Genomic DNA, 21,595 nt, shown 5'->3' with positions numbered 1-21,595 from the left:
AATCAGAATCAGATGTTGTCAGAAGTGAAAGTGAAAGTGCTGCCAGAGAGGAAATCCTCCATGTGTCCAGCTCATTCACTGAACTGTGAACTGTACAGGAGTGAAGAGAAATCCACTGAGTAATCCCAAAGTCCAAGAGTAATCTCTGAGCTCTCCTCCCGTCAGTCAGCCGAGAATCTGATGTGACTCCAGGTGTTTATTTCTCCAGGAGGTCTGGATCTGCACCGACTCTCAGCAGCACTGCCCCCACCTGCTCCACCCGGCCCTCCACACAACATGCAGCGTCTTCTGTTTCGATTGGATAGAGAGTCTCTAGTGGCAGAAATGACATATTGTGCATCCCAACATTCATTAACAGCAATGGAGGAGAGGATAATGATCAGTAATCGTGGCTGTTTGCAGACACACATAGCTGAACGATAACACATCTGCTGTACAGAGACAGGACAGAAAGGAGCTGCTGTGGAGAAAAGTGAGCAAGCAAGTCAGACTACCTGGTAAGTCATGGAAATATGTCTCAGCACAGCTCTGATCGATCCGAACTCCATTCAGAGAACAAACATTTAAAAGTAGTTCACGTGTCGTCTGGCTGACAGACCTGACGCAGCATTGTGATGATCACAGAGAAACCTCTTTGTTCTGGTTCAGACTGATGCGGTGAGACAGATTCATTCAGTCTACCTGCTGCTCACAGTTACTATTTATTGATTTTAACACACCTGTTAAGAAGCTGCCACTCAGTGGAGACGGATGGACGGACTGAGTCTTGGACACCGGTCGGCCTCAGGTAGAGCCGGAAGCTGCCGTCATCCAGATGCTGAAGCTCAACCAGCTGGGTGCTGCGAGAGTAACATGAGGTGAATATTCTCTTCACGTTCAGTCTGAACGCACCATTAAACCTCCCACAGACGTACTACACAGGTCTTTGTTGCCACCTCAAACCGTCCTCAGCGGGGCCCCTCAGAGACAATCAGGAAACTTTGCCCCAGAGACAAACGTGGACCCCTTAAAGAACCAAAGGATGATTTGCAGTCTCAGCAGGAAACCTCCCTCAGGGGGCCCCAACGTGTCATTGGACTCATATTACATCATTTAGTCTTTTAGTTTCCGACCTCAGTTTGTATTCTTCTAGTTTCTAATACTAATTTCTTGTTTATATTTTAAAATTCAAAATCTAAATGTTTGTATTTTTTGTGTTGGTGTGAGATTATTTGCAACATGCTGGTCGGACGCCCCTGAAACGTTTCCTTCGGGCCACAACACAGTTTTATTGTGAAGGTAATAACAAAAACATGAAACAAACAAGGAAATGCTAATAAAAGCTGACAAAACTACACAACTTAGTTAAAAGACTCATTCATTTATTGATCATTTGAAGACAGTGATGATGTCACATTACTAATTAATAATAATAATTGTACTGCTACATTCAGAGCAGTAACAACACCGCGTCACGGTGACAACACTATGAATGAACACTGATGGTTCGACAGTTTGAAGCTTCAGTCTGTAGTTTGTGTCTATGGCCTGCAGGGGGTACTGCAGCCCTCAGCTCAGCCTGACAGGCACACTGGAATAATACATCATTACAAAGGAAAGTGCTGCATTCAGTATCTCATTGAAGTAAAAGTACAGCAGTGTTCACAGTAAACTATACTTCAAGTTCTGTGTCAATCAGAGAAAAGATGAATAAAAATAAAAACTCTACATTTGATATTTACAGCTGTAAAATCAGTTTGTTAACCAGAAGAGAAAAAAAGGCAAATCTAAGTTTTATACTTTAAACATAAATTATTAATAAATGATTTTCTGTCTCCTTAAATTAAACTTTTATTCTTTAAATATAATTTGTATCCCTCACACACACAATAACTGCTTTACTGATTCATCGTATTCATACTGATTACAGACAGACGCGTCACATTTAGTTCTTTACTTTCACTTGTTTTAAATCTGACTTGTTGTATCTGAAGGTTAAAGTCTGGAGCTGCTGTGTGATGAACGGACTGGAAAGATGTTCGGCTAACGTCTGTTTGTCTTCACAACATCTGGACCATGTGTGACCCGGGTTTATGATGTTTGTCACCTGTACAGCTTACTGATGTCACTTCCTGTTTGTTTTATTTCTGTCCATTGTTTCTACGAGTGGAATTAAAATATTTAGTTTATTTTATCTTCTGTTGTTTTCTTGTTTATTGTTTATGAACTCTGGACTTCATCATCATCCTCTCCACTGAAGGGACCGTTGAAAGAGAACGAACCAATGTTTAGAAAAGTTGTTTGTTTTATAGACAAAATTATGAATCAGTTCATTTTTAAAACTAATCAGGAGTTCAACGGAAGTCACAGAAAACAAAGAAAACTTGCCAATATTTATATTTAAGAAGCTGAAACTGATACATTTTTGGCATTTGTGCTTTAAAAACTGTTTCAGTGATGAAGGATTCATCAGGCTGTTTAAACCATCGACTCATTTCAGATTTACAGGAAGTTTATCACTCAGATCAGATGAGCTGTACGAGAGTCAGAGTGACGTCACTACTTCACTACTTTATTCTGTACGTATATATTTATTTTACGGAGTCGTGGTTTGTTTTGAGCTTTTGTAGATTGACAAGCTGTTTTTATTTGTCTGTTTATATTGTTTAATCATTTTTTATAATTTTTTAGTAAACAAATGAAAAAGTCAAACTGCAGTAACTGTTTGTCCTCTGGGAGGCAGCAGACAACAGCTGAGTAACACTGACTGTAAAATCTCCATGGCAACAGAGCCACAGGGAGGGGGTGGGGCTTCAGTCTAGTCACATGATTGGACGTAGTTTTCGGGGAAGAAGCCTCTGTTGCTGTTGAGGACGCCTTCGCACCAGCCGTCGTCATGGCGACAGGTCAGGTAGATGATGTCGCCCTCGGTGAGCGACAGGTCATCGGGTTTGGAGGCCTCGTAGTTGTACAGCGCCACCACTGGACACACAGGAGAACTGCAGTCAGATGACAAATACTGCAGTATCTAACACTATACTGCAGTTTAGTGTTAGACACTGCAGTATCTAACACTACACTGCAGTATCTAACACTATACTGCAGTATCCAACACTACACTGTAGTATCTAACACTATACTGCAGTATCCAACACTACACTGCAGTATCTAACAGTACACTGCATTATCTAACACTATACTGCATTATCTAACACTACACTGCAGTATCTAACACTACACTGCAGTATATAACACTATAATGCAGTATCTAACAGTACACTGCAGTATCTAACACTATACTGCAGTATAGTGTTAGACACTGCAGTATCTAACAGTACACTGCAGTATCTAACACTATACTGCAGTATAGTGTTAGATACTGCAGTATCTAACAGTACACTGTAGTATCTAACACTATACTGCAGTATCTAACAGTACACTGCAGTATCTAACACTATACTGCAGTATCCAACACTACACTGCAGTATCTAACACTATACTGCATTATCTAACACTATACTGCATTATCTAACACTACACTGCAGTATCTAACACTACACTGCAGTATATAACACTATAATGCAGTATCTAACAGTACACTGCAGTATCTAACACTATACTGCAGTATCTAACACAATGCTGCAGTATCTAACTCTATACTGCGTATATATTAGTCTGATCGTAGAAGTAGTAGTAGTAGTAGCAGTAGTACTATCAGCAGTAGTAGCAGTAGTAGTAGTAACAGTAGTAGTAGTAGTAGCAGTAGCAGTAGTAGCAGCAGTAGTAGTAACAGCAGTAGTAGTAGCAGCGGTAGCAGTAGTAGTAGTAGCAGTAGTAGCAGCAGTAGTAGTAACAGTAGTAGTAGTAGCAGTGGTAGCAGTAGTAGTAGTAGCAGTAGTAGCAGCAGTAGTAGTAACTGTAGTAGTAGTAGTAGCAGTAGTAGCAGTAGTAGCAGTAGTAGTAGTAACAGTAGTAGTAGTAGTAGCAGTAGTAGTAGTAGCAGTAGTAGCAGTAGTAGTAGTAGCAGCAGTAGTAGCAGTAGTAGTAGTAGTAGTAGCAGCAGCAGTAGTAGCAGTAGTAGTAGTAACAGCAGTAGTAGTAGCAGCAGTAGTAGTAGTAGTAGTAGCAGTAGTAGTAGTAGTAGTATCAGTAGTAGCAGTAGCAGTAGTAGTAACAGTAGTAGTAGTAGCAGTAGTAGCAGTAGCAGTAGTAGTAACAGTAGTAGCAGTAGAAGTAGTAGTAGTAGTAGTAGTAGCAGTAGCAGTAGTAACAGTAGTAGTAGTAGAAGTAGTAGCAGTAGCAGTGGTAGTAACAGTAATAGTAGTAGAAGTAGTAGTAGTAGTAGTAGTAGCAGTAGCAGCAGTAGTAACAGTAGTAGTAGCAGCAGTAGCAGTAGTAGTAGTAGTAGTAGTATTGGTAGTAACGGTACCTTTCTCCAGGTAGTGTGGGGGGGCGTTGGTGTCGTAGTCCACAGGGGGAGGGAGGGGTGGCATGACATCATCAAAACCACCCTCATCAGCCAATAGGAGAGGAGGGGGTGGGGCTGGGATCTCTAGATCTAGGTGAACAGCACACAGTTCCTGTGAGTGACAGCTGTAATGGGCCAATCAGGTTTGAGGAGGCGGAGCTTTGACAGAAAGCAGCAGAGCTGATTGGAGCTATTGGAGTCGTGTATGTACTCTGATGTGTAGAACTACTGCGTTACTACAGTAATAGTATGATGTTGTCATAATAAACAGGACAACAAGTACTTTAGGTAACAGACTGCAACTACAGAGTAACAGACAGAGTAACTACAGAGTAACAGACTGTAACTACAGAGTAACAGACTGTAACTACATAGTAACAGACTGCAACTACAGAGTAACAGACTGTAACTACATAGTAACAGACTGCAACTACAGAGTAACAAACTGCAACTACAGAGTAACAGACTGTAACTACAGAGTAACAGACTGTAACTACAGAGTAACAGACTGTAACTACATAGTAACAGACTGCAACTACAGAGTAACAAACTGCAACTACAGAGTAACAGACTGTAACTACAGAGTAACAGACTGTAACTACAGAGTAACAGACTGCAACTACAGAGTAACAGACTGCAACTACAGAGTAACAGACTGCAACTACAGAGTAACAGACAGAGTAACTACAGAGTAACAGACTGTAACTACAGAGTAACAGACTGTAACTACAGAGTAACAGACTGCAACTACAGAGTAACAGACTGTAACTACAGAGTAACAGACTAACTACAGAGTAACAGACTGTAACTACATAGTAACAGACTGCAACTACAGAGTAACAGACTAACTACAGAGTAACAGACTGTAACTACAGAGTAACAGACTGCAACTACAGAGTAACAGACTGTAACTACAGAGTAACAGACTAACTACAGAGTAACAGACTGTAACTACAGAGTAACAGACTGCAACTACAGAGTAACAGACTGCAACTACAGAGTAACAGACTAACTACAGAGTAACAGACTGTAACTACAGAGTAACAGACTGTAACTACAGAGTAACAGACTGGAACTACATAGTAACAGACTGCAACTACAGAGTAACAGACTGCAACTACATAGTAACAGACTGTAACTACAGAGTAACAGACTGTAACTACAGAGTAACAGACTGCAACTACAGAGTAACAGACTAACTACAGAGTAACAGACTGTAACTACATAGTAACAGACTGCAACTACAGAGTAACAGACTGTAACTACAGAGTAACAGACTAACTACAGAGTAACAGACTGTAACTACATAGTAACAGACTGTAACTACAGAGTAACAGACTAACTACAGAGTAACAGACTGTAACTACAGAGTAACAGACTGCAACTACAGAGTAACAGACTGCAACTACAGAGTAACAGACTAACTACAGAGTAACAGACTGTAACTACAGAGTAACAGACTGTAACTACAGAGTAACAGACTGGAACTACATAGTAACAGACTGCAACTACAGAGTAACAGACTGCAACTACATAGTAACAGACTGTAACTACATAGTAACAGACTGTAACTACAGAGTAACAGACTGCAACTACATAGTAACAGACTGTAACTACAGAGTAACAGACTGTAACTACAAAGTAACAGACTGCAACTACAGAGTAACAGACTGCAACTACAGAGTAACAGACTAACTACAGAGTAACAGACTGCAACTACAGAGTAACAGACTGTAACTACAGAGTAACAGACTAACTACAGAGTAACAGACTGTAACTACATAGTAACAGACTGTAACTACAGAGTAACAGACTGTGACTACAGAGTAACAGACTGCAACTACAGAGTAACAGACTAACTACAGAGTAACAGACTGCAACTACAGAGTAACAGACTGTAACTACAGAGTAACAGACTGTGACTACAGAGTAACAGACTGTGACTACAGAGTAACAGACTGCAACTACAGAGTAACAGACTGCAACTACAGAGTAACAGACTAACTACAGAGTAACAGACTGCAACTACAGAGTAACAGACTGTAACTACAGAGTAACAGACTGCAACTACAGAGTAACAGACTGTAACTACAAAGTAACAGACTGCAACTACAGAGTAACAGACTGTAACTACAAAGTAACAGACTGCAACTACAGAGTAACAGACTGCAACTACAGAGTAACAGACTAACTACAGAGTAACAGACTGCAACTACAAAGTAACAGACTGCAACTACAGAGTAACAGACTAACTACAGAGTAACAGACTGTAACTACAGAGTAACAGACTGTAACTACAAAGTAACAGACTGCAACTACAGAGTAACAGACTGCAACTACAGAGTAACAGACTAACTACAGAGTAACAGACTGCAACTACAGAGTAACAGACTGTAACTACAGAGTAACAGACTAACTACAGAGTAACAGACTGTAACTACATAGTAACAGACTGTAACTACAGAGTAACAGACTGTGACTACAGAGTAACAGACTGCAACTACAGAGTAACAGACTAACTACAGAGTAACAGACTGCAACTACAGAGTAACAGACTGTAACTACAGAGTAACAGACTGTGACTACAGAGTAACAGACTGTGACTACAGAGTAACAGACTGCAACTACAGAGTAACAGACTAACTACAGAGTAACCGACTGCAACTACAGAGTAACAGACTAACTACAAAGTAACAGACTGCAACTACAGAGTAACAGACTGTAACTACAGAGTAACAGACTGTAACTACATAGTAACAGACTGTAACTACAGAGTAACAGACTGCAACTACATAGTAACAGACTGTAACTACAGAGTAACAGACTGTAACTACATAGTAACAGACTGCAACTACAGAGTAACAGACTGCAACTACAGAGTAACAGACTGTAACTACAGAGTAACAGACTGTAACTACATAGTAACAGACTGCAACTACAGAGTAACAGACTGCAACTACAGAGTAACAGACTGTAACTACAGAGTAACAGACTGTAACTACATAGTAACAGACTGCAACTACAGAGTAACAGACTGTAACTACATAGTAACAGACTGCAACTACAGAGTAACAGACTGTAACTACAGAGTAACAGACTGTAACTACATAGTAACAGACTGCAACTACAGAGTAACAGACTAACTACAGAGTAACAGAGTAACAGACTAACTACAGAGTAACAGACTGTAACTACAGAGTAACAGACTGCAACTACAGAGTAACAGACTGCAACTACAGAGTAACAGACTGCAACTACATAGTAACAGACTGTAACTACAGAGTAACAACAGTATTTTCTTACCCAGGTGTTCGAGGCGAGCAGGTAAGCAGAGCCGAGGCGAGGGAGATGAGGGGTGAGGAGCGTGGGGGGGAGGGTAGGGGGGAGGAGGAGGGATCATTACTGACAGACAGACAGACAGACAGAATCTGAGTCAGCATTACTTTGGGGGCTCACAGTGGTGTTTATATAAGGAGTGATCATCTGCCTCATAGACAATCTGTGGAGGGTTTAATAAATGCTTGGAACATTCCTGGAACCTTCTCCAGGACTCAAGGACTCTAGGATCCTTGGGTCAGGAACTCAGGGACTGATTGAACCTCCTCAAGGAAACTTTTAACTTATGACACTATGACCTCTTCAAGGACCTTTAGAACTTTCTCAATGACTACTGGAACCCCTTACGGTGTTGTATGACAAATGAAAGTATTAATCTATCTGTGTCCTTCAGGTGTGGTGATAATGGGAAGACTTTTTTTTAGAGTTTCTATTGGATGACAGCGCCATCCTCTGTGGGCTTACATGATTGGACAGCGGGCAGGAAGAGAGAGCGCGTGTAGCGGCAGCGGGAGGCGGGGCCAGAGCGGACCCTCAGAGAGACAGAGCGAGTGGTGGGGGGTGAGCGACGGCGGCGACTCCTCCGGGACTGGAGGGTCACTGAAGAAAAACACCACAGAAGAACAAACTGAGAGGAAAACATCAGAGAAGAAGAAGCACAAAAACTGAAGCCACTGACAGACAGACAGACAGGTACCATCTACTTCCTGGCCAGGTGTTGGAGGAGGAGGAGGGGGCGGGGCTGACAGTTCTGAGCTGTCATTGGGCAGCGGAGGGAAGCCATCATCATCAGAGGGGGGAGGAGGAGGGGGAGGAGAAGGAGGGGGGAAGCTGTTCTCTTCCACCACTGAGGAGACAGAAAAGATGTGATGTCATCATGATGTCACTCAGTTTGACCAATGATAGATTTACACTGAGCGAGCTCACAGGAAATTAAGACCAAGAAGGATTTTAACTACTCCAGGTTTATATGATGTTTCCATGACTATTATTTCCAACATTTTAACCTCGTAACAAATCCAGATTTCAATAATCCAGGTTTATCTAAACCAGGTTTATCTAAACCAGGCTGAACTGATCTGGACGAATGTCGACTAGATTGAATCGTCATTGTAACATCCATTGACATATTTCGGTCAGAAGCACCTCACCTGTCTCTAGGCTGAGAGGTGGAGCCGGCGGTGGAGAGCTGTGATTGGTCAGAGCCACAGAAGGAGGGGGGGGAGGTGGTGGTGGCGGAGGGGTAGGAGCCACCATCGCTCCTGACGGTGGTGGAGGAGGTGGTGGCGGCACGGCCGAGGTGTTGGTGACCTCATTGTCCTGAGCTGGCTTTTCATTCGCTATAGGGGGCGGAGGAGGAGGAGGCGGGGCATCGTCCAGCAGACTGGTGATGATGTCACACTCAGGTGGAGGCGGACAGGTGGTGGGGATGGTGGGCGGAGCAACAGGTTTCCCAAAACTGGAGCTGAGAGACGGTAATCAATAAATAAAATTTAAAAAGCTAAAAGGACGTTATTTACACCGTCAACGTGCAGTCAGCTCTATAAGTGCTAACACTGTTAGCTAACAGTGTTAGCTAACAGCTAACACTGTTAGCTAACAGTGTTAGCTGTTAGCTATTCCTCTCTTCCTCTCTGCTTACTGCCCCAGCAACCTTCATCATTAAGGTACGGCAGCCTGAGAGGTGAAACCAGGCAGAACTGTCTGCTGGGTGCTCATCTTAAACTTCTCAGAGGCTTTTAATGTGAAAATCAACCTGAAACATTAAGAGTCTCTGACCTGACACTCTAACCTGGACCTGATCCAACCGGGACCTGATCCAACCTGGACCTGATCTAACCTGGACCTGATCTAACCTGGACCTGATCCAACCTGGACCTGATCCAACCTGGACCTGATCTAACCTGGACCTGATCCAACCTGAACCTGATCCAACCTGGACCTGATCTAACCTGGACCTGATCCAACCTGAACCTGATCCAACCTGGACCTGATCCAACCTGGACCTGATCCAACCTGAACCTGATCTAACCTGGACCTGATCCAACCTGGACCTGATCCAACCTGGACCTGATCTAACCTGGACCTGATCCAACCTGGACCTGATCCAACCTGAACCTGATCTAACCTGGACCTGATCCAACCTGGACCTGATCCAACCTGGACCTGATCTAACCTGGACCTGATCCAACCTGAACCCGATCCAACCTGGACCCGGTCTAACCAGGACCTGATCCAACCTGAACCTGATCCAACCTGGACCCGATCTAACCTGAACCTGATCTAACCTGAACCTGATCCAACCTGGACCTGATCTAACCTGAACCTGATCCAACCTGGACCTGATCCAACCTGGACCTGATCTAACCTGAACCTGATCTAACCTGGACCTGATCCAACCTGGACCTGATCTAACCTGAACCTGATCCAACCTGGACCTGATCCAACCTGGACCTGATCTAACCTGAACCTGATCCAACCTGGACCTGATCTAACCTGAACCTGATCTAACCTGAACCTGATCCAACCTGAACCTGATCCAACCTGGACCTGATCTAACCTGAACCCTGAAGCCGGGTGTTAACTCTCACACAGTCTCCACAAAGACGGTTATTACCCGCTGACAGGGGGCGCCACTGGGCACTGGACCGGCTCCGGAGCTTTGTTGGACCTGAAACACACACACACACACACACACACACACACACACACACACACACACACACACACACAGAGTGAGACTTCCTGTTACAGACGCTGGATGTGAAACAGGAAGTTGTCATTAGCAGAAACTCAGCAGAATCAAAGAACCTGGTGGAGGCTCCATGTTTACGGATCGTTCCTGTTCGGTCCGGCTGTTTCCCAGAGACCTGGGGGGGGCAGAGAGACACGAGTGTGTGTTAATGAGTGTGTGTGTTACTGTATGTATGTGTGTGTGTGGGGGGGCATCAATAGAGCCTCTCAGGCCTCAGCAGCTCTAATTAGTCTCTCTAAATGTTTTCCCACGCTCAACAAAGGCTGTGTGTGTGTGTGTGTGTGTGTGTGTGTCTGTGTGTGTGGATGTGTGTGTGTGTGTGTGTGTCTGTGTGTGTGGATGTCTGTGTGTGTGTGTGTGTGTGTGTGTGTGTGTGTGTCTCTGCTGAGACAATAAGAGGCTGGTTAAAGGACAGTTTCACATGTTTCCACTCAGTGAGTTTCTGGTTGTTCTGGCAGAGACGAGACTTCTGACTGATTTCAGGAGTTAAAAAATAAACTATGTTCACTTCAGATAAAAACCTCAGAATATAATTATCATATTAATTCTGTGTGTTCTGCCTCCAGCCCTTTAAAGATTCAGTGAAATGAACCTGAGTGAAAGCCTGTTTGTTTTTAACATGTAAAATATATTTGAACGAGTCTGATGTGATGATCCAGATCCACCGTGATCCAGATCCACCGTGATCCAGATCCACCGTGATCCAGATCCACCGTGATCCAGATCCACCGAACAAACTGAAATATGAAGTCTGATGAATGTTGTTGAGCTGCACCAGTTGGCTTGTCAGGGTTCAGAGTTCAGGGTTCAGGGTTCAGAGTTCAGGGTTCAGGGTTCAGGGTTCAGAGTTCAGGGTTCAGGGTTCAGGGTTCAGAGTTCAGGGTTCAGGGTTCAGGGTTCAGAGTTCAGGGTTCAGAGTTCAGGGTTCAGAGTTCAGAGTTCAGGGTTCAGGGTTCAGGGTTCAGAGTTCAGGGTTCAGAGTTCAGGGTTCAGGGTTCAGGGTTCAGAGTTCAGGGTTCAGGGTTCAGGGTTCAGGGTTCAGGGTTCAGAGTTCAGAGTTCAGGGTTCAGGGTTCAGGGTTCAGGGTTCAGGGTTCGGGCTGCAGTGGTTGGTTGTGAGCGCAGGAGGCTTCACAATGTTCTTCTGTTTTATTATTATATCTTCCGGGTCAGAAAGTTTGGCCCTTAACTCCTTCAACATTTTTCAACGTATTCACTCCATTCAAACACCAAATATTCATCTCAATTGGGAATCGACCGCGTCCATTTGTCTCATTCATATCGTTCATACTTTCAGAGATATTCAACGTTTTTCGGCCATTTTTTTCCATTCAAGATGACGGGATGTTCAAAAAATCCCACATTTCACACTTTTTCAAGCATTTTCAAAGCTCATGTAGTCATTCACACTTCCAGATAGAAACTCCATTCGAACTCTGAAATATTCCACTATTTGTCTACATTCAAGCCTGTATTCTTCTTTCTCACAGCATTCATACTTTTTGCACAGGCGCAGTTCAAACATCGGTAACTTTTCAGCCACTTTCAGATTTTTGCATTGGTGTGTATGTGGTGGAATGTTGACAGCCAGAGTGCAGGAGCCAACTGACAGAGTGGGGAGCAGCTCAAAAAAATTCACAAAACCTCGTCTTCAACTCGCACTTGCGTCCACAATTTTCACTCCAGCAGAAAAATGACAACATCAGCTTGTAGGAAAACTCGTGCTGGTCGCTAGAGTGGTTCTCTGGAGGCAATCGGACAAAAACTTTTGGCTCTGTGGGCGTTTAACTGACAGGAACACCGACCAACTGCCGCATTAACTCCCATGAAACTGATAGGAAAAATATCTGGAGGCAGGCGAACACATCCACTTTTCTGAACTGCTCCACAAGACACATTTTTGACCACACACACACAAAAAATTCCCTAAATGTTTACAAGACTCTCATAGTTTCGACCATATCATTATTTGAGTGATAGCAGTTACTGTTTTGCAGGGAGAAGCATGTTAGTGTGAGGTGAGCCTCAGCTAAAATCACTATTAAATCAACTCTCACAGTCCGTTACCGTGACCACCCTGGTTACCATCACCGTGGCAACCGAGATCAATTGGGCCAACGCAGAGAGAGACAGATTTATCAATGAGTCAATTTAATACACACAGTGATATACAGACTATATTTCCAAACATTGTAACTATATTTAACTGTTATCTTTTCATTCATTCAAGCCAGAATCTCCATCTAAATATTTAAATGTTCCCAAACACTGATACATTGACATTTATTTCACTTTTCAGTCCCATTCAGAGTATTTGATTCATTCTCACTGTCACATCTCTTCATACTCCTGTTTGGCTCACAGCTTATATTCTATTTTTAATCCTTCATTCTCACCCAACTATTAGGAAGCTTCGCTGTCTTCAGACGAGACCTCAAATAAATTCAAGTCACCAATTCAGTTTGGCCTCAGCTTTTCAACAAACCCTAAATTATTTCACAGTTTTTAGATATTCTGGACTTTAATCAACATTTTCAACGCCAGCAATCCGCATTTGGCGTCAGCTTCTCAACAGGGAGCATTCACAACCGCAAGTTCTTCAGAACTTGCCTTCTCTAGTTCTCTGTAGTTCTCTGTAATTATCAGTAGTTTGTAGTAGTTTGCAGTTGTTTGCAGTAGTTATCAGTTGTTTGCAGTAGTTCGCAGTAGTTTATAGTAGTTATCAGTAGTTATCAGTTGTTTGCAGTTGTTTGCAATAGTTTATAGTAGTTATCAGTAGTTATCAGTAGTTTGCAGTGGTTTGCAGTAGTTTGCAGTAGTTTGCAGTAGTTATCAGTAGTTATCAGTAGTTTGCAGTTGTTTGCAGTAGTTCGCAGTAGTTTGCAGTAGTTTGCAGTAGTTATCAGTAGTTATCAGTTGTTTGCAGTAGTTTATAGTAGTTATCAGTTGTTTGCAGTAGTTCGTAGTAGTTTGCAGTAGTTATCAGTAGTTATCAGTTGTTTGCAGTAGTTCGCAGTAGTTATCAGTAGTTATCAGTAGTTCGCAGTAGTTCGCAGTAGTTCGCAGTAGTTATCAGTTGTTTGCAGTAGTTATCAGTTGTTTGCAGTAGTTATCAGTTGTTTGCAGTAGTTTGCAGTAGTTATCAGTAGTTATCAGTTGTTTGCAGTAGTTCGTAGTAGTTTGCAGTAGTTATCAGTAGTTATCAGTTGTTTGCAGTAGTTCGCAGTAGTTATCAGTAGTTATCAGTAGTTCGCAGTAGTTCGCAGTAGTTATCAGTTGTTTGCAGTAGTTATCAGTTGTTTGCAGTAGTTATCAGTTGTTTGCAGTAGTTCGCAGTTTGCAGCAGTAGTTATCAGTTGTTTGCAGTAGTTCGCAGTTTGCAGCAGTAGTTATCAGTTGTTTGCAGTAGTTATCAGTTGTTTGCAGTAGTTCGCAGTTTGCAGCAGTAGTTATCAGTTGTTTGCAGTAGTTCGCAGTTTGCAGCAGTAGAGCTGCAGGCCGGAGACTCTAAGAAGGAACTAATCCTGCAGCAGCTCTGTCAGAATCTCAGTTCACAGTGAAGAGAACTGAAGTTTCAATGAGGAACTTTCACAGCAGCTTCACTTCTTTTTTGTGGTTCACTGCAGCGGCTTCACTTCCTGTCAGCGACTCCTCCACAGCAGACGCTGCTGCTGCTACAACACTTCACTTCTGCTTTTGTTTTTATTTTGGCTTCTTCTTCTTGTTGAGCTGCTCTGTTTGACTTTTCTTGATCATACTGATTCACACCAACACTCACAGCCCATTTTTAACCAATGTGTTTAACATGTTTGAATTAGCAGCACTAAATTGACAGTTTTCTGATGGAACTTCTGCACTGGTTTAAGACCAAAAACAGTCAGAAAGACACTGACACAGCTCTTGGTTAATATGATCGTGTGTGTGAGACAGACCTTCATGCCGTGGCCCAGGCCGTCCAGCTGCTGGTAGTTGATTGGTCGGCGGCTGTACGGTGGGCGGGGCTGTGTACCAGCAGGCGGTTGAGAAGGAGGGAGGATCTTGTGGCTGCGTGGGACTCGTCTCACCGCCGTGAAGACACCGATCTCTCTTCGAGAAACCTTTTCTTTGTGCATCTCCACCGTCTGAGGAGGACGACATGAAACAGAATGTGTGAGAACGTTAAAGCAGAGGAACCGAATAACGAGTCCGTTTATCAGCCGCTTGTCTTAAAAACTACCTATTTATTTTTAATACACTTATAATTAAATGAAAGTTAAAGATCACAATACATCATCTCACACTTCAGGCCTCTGCTTTTCTGATAACGTGTCCAACTGATTATCTCTAGGTTTTGGACTCTTTTCGGACATTTTAATTATTAAAATATTATTCAAACTATCAATACATACAGTGCAGTTTAATCAATAATGATAATTGGCTGAGTCCAGAGGTGTAAAAGATTCTGCTGTTATCTCATCAAACTCTAACTGTGTCCCGATCCAGATCAAACAATCATCACAATAAAACCTGTTTGAAACGACACGACAACATCTGAGATCAACACTGGAGCTCTGAAGACATCTGAGGAGGAGGAGCTTCACTCCACAGCGCCGCTCGCAGTAGTTTGTTAATGAACACAAAGCAGACGCAGAACAGAAGCTCCATTTATTCACTGAGGCCTACGCACACACACACACAGACACACACACACACTCTCTCACACACACACACACACACACACACACACACACACACACAGTGATGATCTGTATTCTAAGCACACAGTCAGAGGGAACAAACACACTCAGCGTCTGTTTGGGTTCTAAAGGTTCTGCAGGTAACCAGACCTTTAATCACCTGCTGTCACAGAGGAGGTGGGGCTCACCTGACCAATGAGGTTGATGGAAGACTCCATGTGACGAAGTTGATTGGTCTGAGCGTCGAGGAGACTCAGCACGCTGTTGGCCAGCGTGCTGATCTGGTAGGCGACGCTGGCCAGTGATTGGGTGGTGAACTTCTTAGTTTCCTCCAACGCCTTCATGCTGCCATCACCTGACTGACTCACACAGACAGAAGGGGTTAGCTTAGCTTAGCACAAAGTCTGGAAACAGGAGGGGCTAGCTTAGCTTAGCACAAAGTCTGGAAACAGGAGGAGTTAGCTTAGTTTCAATTCAATTCAATTCAAAAAACTTTATTTGTGCCCGGGGGTCAATTAAAGTGGAGTAGCTGTACACAGACACAAACAAGTCAGATAGAATTAAATAGAATAATAAACTAAAAAGATATTTACAGTATTTACATGAGGTGCAAATTAGCACAAAGTCTGGAGACAGGAGGGGTTAGCTTAGCTTAGCACAAAGTCTGGAGACGGGAGGGGTTAGCTTAGCATTGCACAGTAGTAGCAGCAGCAGCAGTAGTAGTACTATTAGTAGTAGTAGTAGTAGCAGTAGCAGAAGTAGTAGTAGTACAGTAACAGTAGCAGTAGTAAGAGCAGTAGCAGTAGTAGTAGCAGTAGTAGCAGTAGTAGCAGTAGCAGTAGCAGTAGTAGCAGTAGCAGTAGTAGTAGCAGTAGCAGCAGTAAGAGCAGTAGCACTAGTAGTAGTAGTAGCAGTAGCAGCAGTAAGAGCAGTAGCAGTAGTAGTAGCAGTAGTAGCAGTAGTAGTAGCAGTAGCAGCAGTAAGAGCAGTAGTAGTAGCAGTAGTAGTAGTAGCAGTAGTAGTACTATTAGTAGTAGTAGTAGTAGCAGTAGCAGAAGTAGTAGTAGTACAGTAACAGTAGCAGTAGTAAGAGCAGTAGCAGTAGTAGTAGCAGTAGTAGCAGTAGTAGCAGTAGCAGTAGCAGTAGTAGCAGTAGCAGTAGTAGTAGCAGTAGCAGCAGTAAGAGCAGTAGCACTAGTAGTAGTAGTAGCAGTAGCAGCAGTAAGAGCAGTAGCAGTAGTAGTAGCAGTAGTAGCAGTAGTAGTAGCAGTAGCAGCAGTAAGAGCAGTAGCAGTAGCAGTAGCGGTGGTTGCAGTAGCAGTAGTAGCAGTAGCAGTAGTTACAGTAGCAGTAGTAGCAGTAGTAGTAGCAGTAGTAGCAGTAGTAGTAGCAGTAGCAGCAGTAAGAGCAGTAGCAGTAGTAGCAGTAGCAGCAGTAAGAGCAGTAGCAGTAGTAGTAGCAGTAGTAGCAGTAGCAGTAGTAGCAGCAGCAGCAGTAGCAGTAGTAGTAGCAGTAGCAGCAGTGAGAGCAGTAGTAGTAGCAGTAGTAGTAGCAGCAGCAGCAGTAGCAGTAGTAGTAGCAGTAGTAGTAGCAGTAGCAGCAGTAAGAGCAGTAGCAGTAGTAGCAGTAGCAGCAGTAAGAGCAGTAGCAGTAGCAGTAGCGGTGGTTGCAGTAGCAGTAGTAGCAGTAGCAGTAGTTACAGTAGCAGTAGTAGCAGTAGTAGTAGCAGTAGTAGCAGTAGTAGTAGCAGTAGCAGCAGTAAGAGCAGTAGCAGTAGTAGCAGTAGCAGCAGTAAGAGCAGTAGCAGTAGTAGTAGCAGTAGTAGCAGTAGCAGTAGCAGTAGCAGTAGTAGCAGCAGCAGCAGTAGCAGTAGTAGTAGCAGTAGCAGCAGTGAGAGCAGTAGTAGTAGCAGTAGTAGTAGCAGCAGCAGCAGTAGCAGTAGTAGTAGCAGTAGTAGTAGCAGTAGCAGCAGTAAGAGCAGTAGCAGTAGTAGCAGTAGCAGCAGTAAGAGCAGTAGCAGTAGTAGTAGTAGTAGCAGTAGTAGCAGTAGCAGTAGTAGCAGTAGCAGTAGCAGCAGTAAGAGCAGTAGCAGTAGTTGCAGTAGCAGTAGTAGCAGTAGTAGCAGTAGCAGTAGCAGTAGTTGCAGTAGCAGTAGTAGCAGTAGTAGTAGCAGTAGTTGCAGTAGCAGTAGTTGCAGTAGCAGTAGTAGCAGTAGTAGCAGTAGCAGTAGCAGTAGTTGCAGTAGCAGTAGTAGTAGCAGTAGTAGCAGTAGTAGCAGTAGCAGTAGCAGTAGTAGCAGTAGTAGTAGCAGTAGCAGTAGTAGCAGTAGTAGTAGCAGTAGCAGTAGCAGCAGTAAGAGCAGTAGCAGTAGTTGCAGTAGCAGTAGCAGCAGTAAGAGCAGTAGCAGTAGTTGCAGTAGCAGTAGCAGTAGCAGCAGTAGCAGTAGCAGTAGTAGCAGTAGCAGTAGCAGTAGCAGCAGTAGCAGTAGCAGTAGTAGCAGTAGCAGTAGTAGCAGTAGTAGTAGCAGTAGCAGCAGTAAGAGCAGTAGCAGTAGTTGCAGTAGCAGTAGCAGTAGTAGCACTGACCTGTACATAGTTGTTGTAGCAGTTGTTGCAGTAGCAGTAGCAGTAGTTGCAGTAGCAGTAGCAGTAGCAGTAGTAGCAGTAGCAGTAGCAGTAGCAGTAGTAGCAGTAGCAGTAGTAGTAGCAGTAGTTGCAGTAGCAGTAGCAGTAGCAGTAGCAGTAGTAGCAGTAGCAGTAGTAGCAGTAGCAGTAGCAGTAGTAGCAGTAGCAGTAGTAGTAGCAGTAGTTGCAGTAGCAGTAGCAGTAGCAGTAGCAGTAGTAGCAGTAGCAGTAGCAGTAGCAGTAGTAGCAGTAAGAGCAGTAGCAGTAGTTGCAGTAGCAGTAGCAGTAGCAGCAGTAAGAGCAGTAGCAGTAGTAGTAGCAGTAGCAGTAGCAGTAGTAGCACTGACCTGTACATAGTTGTTGTAGCAGTAGCAGTAGCAGTAGTAGTAGCAGTAGCAGTAGCAGTAGTAGCACTGACCTGTACATAGTTGTTGTAGCAGTAGTAGCAGTAGCAGTAGTAGCAGTAGCAGTAGCAGCAGTAGTAGTAGTACAGTAGTAGTAGCAGTAGCACCGACCTGTTCATAGTTGTTGTTGCAGTAGTAGCAGTAGCAGTAGCAGTAGTAGTAGCAGTAGCAGCAGTAAGAGCAGTAGCAGTAGTAGTAGCAGTAGTAGCAGTAGTAGTAGCAGTAGTAGCAGTAAGAGCAGTAGCAGTAGTAGTAGCAGTAGCAGCAGTAAGAGCAGTAGCAGCAGTAAGAGCAGTAGCAGTAGCAGTAGCAGTAGTAGTAGCAGTAGTTGCAGTAGCAGTAGCAGTAGCAGTAGCAGTAGTAGCAGTAAGAGCAGTAGCAGTAGCAGTAGCAGTAGTAGCAGTAAGAGCAGTAGCAGTAGTTGCAGTAGCAGTAGCAGTAGCAGCAGTAAGAGCAGTAGCAGTAGTAGTAGCAGTAGCAGTAGCAGTAGTAGCACTGACCTGTACATAGTTGTTGTAGCAGTAGCAGTAGCAGTAGTAGTAGCAGTAGCAGTAGCAGTAGTAGCACTGACCTGTACATAGTTGTTGTAGCAGTAGTAGCAGTAGCAGTAGTAGCAGTAGCAGTAGCAGTAGCAGCAGTAGTAGTAGTACAGTAGTAGTAGCAGTAGCACCGACCTGTTCATAGTTGTTGTTGCAGTAGTAGCAGTAGCAGTAGTAGTAGCAGTAGCAGCAGTAAGAGCAGTAGCAGTAGTAGTAGCAGTAGCAGTAGTAGCACTGACCTGTACATAGTTGTTGTAGCAGTAGCAGTAGCAGTAGTAGTAGCAGTAGCAGTAGCAGTAGTAGCACTGACCTGTACATAGTTGTTGTAGCAGTAGTAGCAGTAGCAGTAGTAGCAGTAGCAGTAGCAGCAGTAGTAGTAGTACAGTAGTAGTAGCAGTAGCACCGACCTGTTCATAGTTGTTGTTGCAGTAGTAGCAGTAGCAGTAGCAGTAGTAGTAGCAGTAGCAGCAGTAAGAGCAGTAGCAGTAGTAGTAGCAGTAGTAGCAGTAGTAGTAGCAGTAGTAGCAGTAAGAGCAGTAGCAGTAGTAGTAGCAGTAGCAGTAGCAGCAGTAAGAGCAGTAGCAGCAGTAAGAGCAGTAGCAGTAGCAGTAGCAGTAGTAGTAGCAGTAGTTGCAGTAGCAGTAGCAGTAGCAGTAGCAGTAGTAGCAGTAAGAGCAGTAGCAGTAGCAGTAGCAGTAGTAGCAGTAAGAGCAGTAGCAGTAGTTGCAGTAGCAGTAGCAGTAGCAGCAGTAAGAGCAGTAGCAGTAGTAGTAGCAGTAGCAGTAGCAGTAGTAGCACTGACCTGTACATAGTTGTTGTAGCAGTAGCAGTAGCAGTAGTAGTAGCAGTAGCAGTAGCAGTAGTAGCACTGACCTGTACATAGTTGTTGTAGCAGTAGTAGCAGTAGCAGTAGTAGCAGTAGCAGTAGCAGTAGCAGCAGTAGTAGTAGTACAGTAGTAGTAGCAGTAGCACCGACCTGTTCATAGTTGTTGTTGCAGTAGTAGCAGTAGCAGTAGTAGTAGCAGTAGCAGCAGTAAGAGCAGTAGCAGTAGTAGTAGCAGTAGCAGTAGTAGCACTGACCTGTACATAGTTGTTGTAGCAGTAGCAGTAGCAGTAGTAGTAGCAGTAGCAGTAGCAGTAGTAGCACTGACCTGTACATAGTTGTTGTAGCAGTAGTCGGCCACACTCAGCAGGTTGTCGTAGTTTTCCAGCAGAGCCTTTCTGGCGCCTGGAGCTTCCTCCATGATCTTCATCACCTCGTCTTTGTAGTTGAGCTCCTTCATCACTGAGTAAGAGACACATCAGAGTCAGTGTCGGTCCAGGCCAGTAAAAATACACACATAGTATTAGCAGATAGTATTAGTAGATAGTATTAGCAGATAGTATTAGTAGATAGTATTAGCAGATAGTATTAGCAGATAGTATTAGCAGATAGTATTAGCAGATAGTATTAGTAGATAGTATTAGCAGATAGTATTAGCAGATAGTATTAGCAGATAGTATTAGCAGATAGTATTAGCAGATAGTATTAGCAGATAGTATTACAGCGTGTACTCGTGTTTGTTTCCTTTCACACAGAATTGATCACAACTCAGATGAAGTTAAATCGACTCTGGACAGAACAAATGAACAACTTCGGTATCAGTTTAAAGTAACTAAAGTACATTTATCTGTACTGTACTGAGTATTTCCATTTAATGCTTCTTTATACTTTGGGAAACACAGTACTTTTACTGCACCACATTAATCTTACAGCTGCAGTTACACATTACTGATTAAATGAGCAGCTACAACAGCGGCAGGCTGCTGACTCGTGTATGAGTTATTACTACTGATAATACTACAATGATACACTACAGAATACTGTAACTGACAGGCCCATGTTGCAGAACAAGTACTTTTATTTTACTTCACATGTTGCAGACTACACTTGTGTTCTTTAACTGAGAGAAGTACTTCTAAAGACTATCAGTCTGTGAATACTAGATCACAGTACTCACACAGTACTTGTACTGATGAAGCCAAAGATTTAAACAGGAAGCCCGAAGTCAGTTTAACTCTGAGGTGACGTCACACTGACGGTCACCGCTCATGATCCCTAAATGATGTTTAAAGTCGTGCACGTGACGCGGTTTTATCTCATTAAGATTAATTAAAGAAGAAGTGATGAGAGCGGAACTGAATCAACTTTAAAAACTCACCTGAAGCTGCGGAGAGGAAAAAAGATGGACTCAGAAGAAGTTGAAGCTCTGATGATGTCTCTCTGTCCTCTGAGTGTCTGTCTGTCCTCTGAGTGTCTCTCTGTCCTCTGAGTGTCTCTGTCTGTCCTCTGAGTGTCTGTCTGTCCTCTGAGTGTCTGTCTGTCCTCTGAGTGTCTGTCTGTCCTCTGAGTGTCTGTCTGTCCTCTGAGTGTCTCTCTGTCCTCTGAGTGTCTGTCTGTCCTCTGAGTGTCTCAAACATCAACCTGTTTCCTCTCCGAAGCAGCGACCTGCCTCGCCAAAGATCCTCTCTGCAGCTCAAGAGGACTCACTCCTCAGGAATACTGGGACCGTTTTAAACTGTCCGTGACGCCTCCTCCGACCAGCCTGGAGCCTCCTGAAGGGTCCTGGAACTTCCAGACTTACTGTGTTTCCAGGTTTTCTAAAAAAGGGTTCAAGGATGCTTTTGGGAGAGTTCATGGGGTGTCGTTAGGGTTCCAGGTTCCACTCCCTTATATAAGTCCTTAAATGAGGTTCCAGGATGATGGTGAGAGTAAGGTGCTTGAAAATATTCCTGAGGTCATTGAAGTAGCTCCTTGGGTTCCTCCAAAGCTCAG

At 43.6% G+C, this 21,595-nt stretch overlaps 1 protein-coding gene across 2 annotated transcripts; it reads right to left on the bottom strand.

Moving 5' to 3' along the window:
- Positions 1-1,340: 1,340 nt before the first annotated feature.
- abi3a (ABI family, member 3a) lies at positions 1,341-21,251 on the bottom strand. 2 transcript variants are annotated; one of them, XM_073493673.1, is made up of 12 exons: positions 20,982-21,062; positions 19,932-20,065; positions 15,402-15,572; positions 14,470-14,658; positions 10,595-10,653; positions 10,401-10,454; positions 8,935-9,248; positions 8,481-8,630; positions 8,249-8,383; positions 7,751-7,849; positions 4,409-4,537; positions 1,341-2,961 (listed from the first exon to the last, which is right to left on the bottom strand). In XM_073493673.1, exons 2-12 carry the CDS (start codon positions 20,061-20,063, stop codon positions 2,798-2,800), a joined length of 1,596 nt encoding a protein of 531 aa, XP_073349774.1. In that variant the 5' UTR covers positions 20,064-20,065; positions 20,982-21,062; the 3' UTR covers positions 1,341-2,797. The 2 variants fall into 2 exon arrangements, with proteins under 2 accessions (XP_073349774.1, XP_073349773.1); XM_073493672.1 differs by lacking the exons at positions 7,751-7,849; positions 8,249-8,383 and having other exon boundaries at positions 20,982-21,251.
- Positions 21,252-21,595: the final 344 nt, after the last annotated feature.

Source organism: Pagrus major, chromosome 23, assembly GCF_040436345.1.
Source record: "Pagrus major chromosome 23, Pma_NU_1.0".
Lineage (NCBI taxonomy): Eukaryota > Metazoa > Chordata > Actinopteri > Spariformes > Sparidae > Pagrus > Pagrus major.
Note: the sequence above shows the minus strand (reverse complement) of the source record. Positions and strands in the feature narration are given on the sequence as shown.